The sequence below is a fragment of the Alosa pseudoharengus genome, unplaced genomic scaffold (assembly GCF_046254945.1).
Source record: "Alosa pseudoharengus isolate Yale_2024_CS ecotype anadromous, Long Island Sound unplaced genomic scaffold, YU_APseudo_1.1 YU_APseudo_1.1_scf_4, whole genome shotgun sequence".
Classification (NCBI taxonomy): Eukaryota; Metazoa; Chordata; class Actinopteri; order Clupeiformes; family Clupeidae; genus Alosa; species Alosa pseudoharengus.
In genome coordinates this window covers 17785281-17791100 of record NW_027468774.1, presented here as the reverse complement: position 1 = coordinate 17791100, position 5820 = coordinate 17785281, and the positions used below count along the sequence as shown (strand labels likewise).

Here is a 5820-nt window from a genome sequence, read left to right as displayed (position 1 = left end):
TTATATATTTATTCCAAGTATGACAAAATGTGTCTGTCTGCCATTTTCTTCCAACAAGTTTCTTCTTTTTCACTATAGGTTTTCCCCAAAAATGTGATAATAATAATAAACTCTGTTAAAGGAGCTCTAAGCGATGTTGGGTAACGTCACTTCTGTTGATGTTCAAACAAAACATAGAGCTAGTTCGCTACTCCCTCCTGTGCAACTGAAACTCTCCTAAACACGCATCTCGTTGGTGATTGGCTGGAACAGTTTGTTATGTTTTTATGGTCCAGATTGGACCAGGTTGTTTTTGTTGCCGTTTTTGGAGCCTGGGCTGTCCACAGAGACCGCGTTTTTTTTTACAGTGTATTCAGGGCACAGGCAGCTAGCGGATGGTGAGGTGATGTTTGCTGTATGTGAAAAAAATGTTTCAGCTTTGAAACTGTGTTACATCGCTTAGAGCAGTGTTTCCCAAACTTTTTTTCTGGCGACCCACTTTTTAAAAATGACAGACCATCGCGACCCATTTCACTTCAAATCTACCCTGCAACCACCAATATTGTTTTAGGCCACAGGTTCTCCAACTTTTCTATGCCTCCTCCAACCATACATTGCTATAGGATCTAGATAGATAGATCCTGCTTTGAACACGGTATGATTTTGAGCACCATCAGCGTGAAAAGTTGGAAATGACTACTGAAAAGATACGTTTTAATGCGCATCCGAGAGTTTGGGGAAATTCTCGCATGTTGCGCATTCGTCAGCATAGCTGTTCCTGTATTTCTAAAAAAAATGTTGTAGGCTACATTGCGTTGCAGACAAATGGGTCCATAACACTGTGGACATCAATTACGATGTAAACAGCAAATAACTCAAGTCGTTATATTGTATTGTTGTATTATATTATATAGTCATTATATCAGAACAAGAGGCTTTTGGACAATAGCCGGAAGAATGCGCCTTTACTTGGAGTTCGCGAGGTAGAAAACGAGAGAAATAGTGTTTAAAATGTCTATTTAAATTGTAGCCTAATATAATGCACGGTTGTGCATTTTAAATCAGAAATAAGAATGTGAGGAGGTTGCTATTAACTTTAAAGATTGCATCTACAATCGAAACTATCTACATGTAAATTTAATATCCTTATCTGGTCTATGGATGTCTGCTTTAGTTGACAGCACGGTCACTAGATTTTAATCGGTAAAGTTGAGGAACTGGTATCTGTTAATGTTCGTGCAACTGCGAGGTATAGGTCATGGCAGGCGCCCCACAGAACGGTTTCATTTTGAGAGGTAGATATCCATGCTCTGGCTCCCCCTCTGCGATGCGTTTCATGAGCTTTTATGACAAAACCGTAACTGTGGTAGTTAACAAACTACATCCTAATAGAAAACTGTTAACTTTCCTGGTATCAAATGAAAAATGGTATCAGTTAGACCTATAACACAACATAAATTGTGCTGGGCTGGCGACCCAAATAAATTCTCCTGCGACCCACCCGTGGGTCGCGACCAAGACTTTGGGAAACACTGGCTTAGAGCACCTTTAAGTAAAAAAAAAAAGCACCTTGTGATATGATATCAATATTGTCCCACCCCTCTGTATGTTCTGTTCATGATGCTGGCGGTCAGTTTTGTCGTCTGATGCAAGCCGAGCGGCTAACCCTTCGTGCTTCCGCAGGTGGACGATGACTTCAGTCCGCAGGACTACCGGCTGCAGTATCGCCGAAACAACTCCACGCAGTATGAGGACGCCTACATTGGCAAGGAGTCAGAGTTCCTGGTGATGCACCTGGACCCCCACGCTGACCACCAGTTCCGCGTGTGCGCCAGGGGAGAGGGACGCACCGAGTGGAGCCCGTGGAGCGTCCCGCAGACCGGATACACCACCCTCGCACCACATGGTGTGTGGACCATGAACATCCACACACTCTCATACACACACTGACACAAACACACACACACACACACACACACACAAACACAGAAACACACACACACTGACACAAACACTCTCATACACACACTGACAGACACACACACACACACACACACACACACACACACACACACACACACACAAACACAAACACAGAAACACACACACACTGACACAAACACTCTCATACACACACTGACACACACACACACACACACATACACACACATACAAACACAGAAACACACACACACTGACACAAACACTCTCATACACACACTGACACACACACACACACACACAAACACACACTGACAAATGAGCAAAAAGCAGAGTGGGCATGTCCAGAACAAAACAAATTTGTGCAGGGCAGTTTTGCACGCTGTGAAAAAACTCACTGCTGAGAGATGCACATTAAATTCTAAAGCTAATAAAAAGCCCAGAGGAGAAGGGCACAGAAAAGAGGCGCAAGATCTTGTGAGATGTTGTCATTGTGAATCGGTCATCGACGTTCATATTGGTGGTGGTGATTGTTTTTTTTTTGTTATGTCCGTGTGCAGAGTGGTGCCCGGGCACTGAGGGCTACATCCTGAGCAGCAGGAGGAACATTGCCATGCGCAGTGAGACCATGGCCTCCCAGGGCAGAGTTCTCTACTCCAACGCTCCCACCTACTTCTGCGGACAGACCCTCACCTTCAAGTGAGTCGACTCGCCGACCCCCCCACCCCCAGTCTCTCGACCTTCAGTCAACGCTCGTCAAGTTCTCCTATGACAAAGCCTGGCTAAATGCCACGTCTTTAGTAGTTCTATCTTCTCTTGTCATTCACTGTGTGGTCCTCCAGCTGGGAGAATGAGTTGGCTCAGTCCAGTCACACAGCACTAATCACATTTCCGCAGCTTTACTGATCTCATCTGGGTTTGTGGCATTTTATGTGTGTAAGGGGGGGACAGGGGGAGTCAAGCTTCTCATGGCTGCTTTGCTGTGTGTGTGTGTTGCGTGCAGATTCTCGGCAGCGGGCCAGTTGAATAAGCAGGACAGCGTGGGGGTGTGCGCCGACAACCGGAGTGGAGACGCATCCTTGCAGAGGGATAAGGCCGTTTGCATCTCCACCAACGGTCAGTCCCTCACCCACAACTTCCACATGACTCAGATTCTTTTGTGATTTTTTTTTTTTTTGTCTGGCCATTTTGAAATAATTTAATACATTTTCTCCTCTTGGTCCTTGTCAGCGTTGTAGTCCATATTGTCCTTGTACTCATCCCAAAAACTACAGTGCTGAAATGCCTGCTTATAATCAGGTGTCTGTAGACAGAAATAAGCCTTCATTTCTGTGGTTTGTCATGTTCTTACTGGGCCAAGGACACACGCCAGACTCAGCACTGGAAAGCAGAAAGCTGCCACTTCAATGTTGAATCTGTCTTGTAGGCGCCGTGTTTGTAAACGGGAAGGAGATGACCAACCAGCTGCCAGCCATCACGGTGGGCTCGGCTGTGACCTTCGACATGGAAGTAGTCAACCTGTTCCCAATCAGCGCCAACAACAACCCTAACGACGGGGCCAGCTTCAAGCTCCGGGTCACAATTGGCTCGGGCAACAGGGAAGTGGTGTTCGATTGGCTGCTGGACCAGGCGGTGGATTGCCTCTACTTTGGCTGTTCCTTTGCGCACCCTGGCTGGAAGGTGCTGGTATTCTGAGACAAGCAGGGTGAAGGTGTTGAAACAGAAGCTCAATCTGGTCTGCACTGCATAACCCAGCCCCTTGACTAGATGTCCAAAGTCAAGGCAGACGGCATTGTTTACAGTATCTTTTTCCCTCCCCACCATTAGATAGATGGCTTGAGGTGTATTGAATTGCCTTTTCTTAAGCATGGGAATATATACTTTTTTGATAACAAGTGGACCAACACATTTAGGCTAGCTGCTGTTCCAGCCCACACACAATTCACATACAGCACAACAACTTCTATGTATTTTAAGGACATGGACTTGGATGCTTGTACAGAAAAAACTGCCACGCATGCATTTCTCTACAAGCTGGCTTCAGCGCAGTCCTGTCTATTAAGCCTGCCGTAATCCACTGTGAAGCACTTCCGAGATAAAAATGTTTGTTCCATTAACTCTCAGTCTAGTGTAGGTTTCCGCCCAAGAGCCTTTGAATATTATTTTTAATACTTTTTTGTTGGCAATGACAATCCTAACAGTGTTTTAATTAAGCGTGATTTTTTTTCTCTTCTGTAGTCTGTTAGTATCAGATTAAGCTGTTGTCGTTTCCAATTGAGCATTGATCCAATTTAGGTCCATTTGCCCCCCTCAGATTGCTGAATGCCACCTAATCTGCCATGCTGGTGATCCCCTAAAGGACTCCTGGAGCCTGACTGCGTGTGGTACAGAGGTACTGGCTAGCAGTTTTCTGTACTTGCGTTACATAAATTATCAGATTTGTCTGATCAAATGTAAAATTAATCGAAAGAGTGCACACACTGTATACGCTTGGACATTACTGCTTCAACTAGGACTAACCAAACGGACCCAGCACCTTGCCCATGACACATGTTTAAAGGAAGAGCGGGGAAGGTTGCTATAGGGGGATTGGACATTAAAAGTAGATAAAGGTACTGGATTGTCCACCATTAAACTAGTTTGTTATAAAAACCTACAGGACACTGTTAGAAAACTTGTCACTCTTCATTGTAAAGTATTAATTATTTGTTGTAACTGTGATGGTTAAATGTTTACCTCATTCTGTGCCTTCACAAGTAGTCGTAAGAATGAGAAAATTGTGATACAGTAAATAAAAATACACAATTGTGAAACAATTTAAAAATTCAAGTCTTTTAATATATTTTATCAAAACATATCCCAACACCAGTCATGGTACAATATTTGCCGTTTCACGTAACTTGCATTCATATAATTTTTTTGACCAGTAGTTTTAAAAAATATTTACTTTAAATAGAAAAGAACCCATGACTGCTACAAAACTCTGCTTTGTTTTATTGGTCTTTGCGTCAACCTCTCCAAACATTTTTTTCTAGGAAATCATATCATGTGCAAACAATGCTGGTCTTTTCTATCACGGAAAGCATAGGATGTGTGCTTGGAAAAGTTCTTCGCAGGTCACAGACTTGATTCTTTTCTACGCTAAAGGTCAAACATCTCAGTTCATAGTATACACATAGCTTTAGCAAAATTAAAGCAGAAGTTTAAGAAAGCTTTTGTCTCCTTTTAAAAAAAGAACCTGATAAGGCTCACAGGAGAGCCTAAATGTAGTCATCTTGAAAAACAACATGTAGCATCCACACGCTTTGGTCTCTAAACTATACTTCACTCTCTTCACTCTGCTCAAATTACCTCTAATTAAGTCAAACAATAAGTCGTCTGACATTTCCTACAAGGGAGTCCTGTAGCGCACACAGATGCAGCGGAGACCAGAGAGTTTCAAAGCACTTTGGCTCCGGGAGCCTTTGAGAATAAAAAAAAGCTCCTCAAGCCTGAACAGACGGAGGGGAATCTGGGTTCCCCTCTGAACGGGTGCTGCCAAGTTCTACGTGTACCGAGAGGAGGTGAAGGGGGAAGATGGATGCGTTTCAGTGGTGAAGGAAGGGGAGAGGTGTTGCTCCGACGACTAATTTGGCCGCTGGTAACTCGTCAACACAAACGGAAGCAGGAGAACCCTCAGTGTGGTAAGAGCACAGTGGTACAGTGTTGCTATGGCAGTGTGGGGGGTGCGAGACTAAATGACTGCGACTATTAGCTCCAGTGATTATCCTGTTGAATTCTCCTCACGCAAATCGGCACTCAGCCTCAGTACGAGACCGATCTAACAGAAAAAAAAAAAACAACTATAAAAACCATTCAAACAAACCCCTGTATTTTCCAGAGATGTACAATAAAACAAAT

The 5820-nt window shown here is 43.9% G+C and overlaps 1 protein-coding gene across 2 annotated transcripts in view; it reads left to right on the top strand.

Annotated features, from left to right (window-relative positions):
* The window catches only part of crlf3 (cytokine receptor-like factor 3), a 16156-nt gene extending 11420 nt beyond the window's left edge, over positions 1 to 4736 (top strand). For both annotated transcript variants that reach the window (XM_076265068.1, XM_076265069.1), the window contains exons 6-9: positions 1663 to 1885; positions 2481 to 2619; positions 2924 to 3036; positions 3347 to 4736. In XM_076265068.1, coding sequence (XP_076121183.1) covers positions 1663 to 1885; positions 2481 to 2619; positions 2924 to 3036; positions 3347 to 3615 — 744 coding nt within the window. In that variant the 3' untranslated portion in view covers positions 3616 to 4736. The remainder of the gene's footprint in view (positions 1 to 1662; positions 1886 to 2480; positions 2620 to 2923; positions 3037 to 3346) is intronic.
* The last annotated feature ends 1084 nt before the right edge of the window (positions 4737 to 5820 follow it).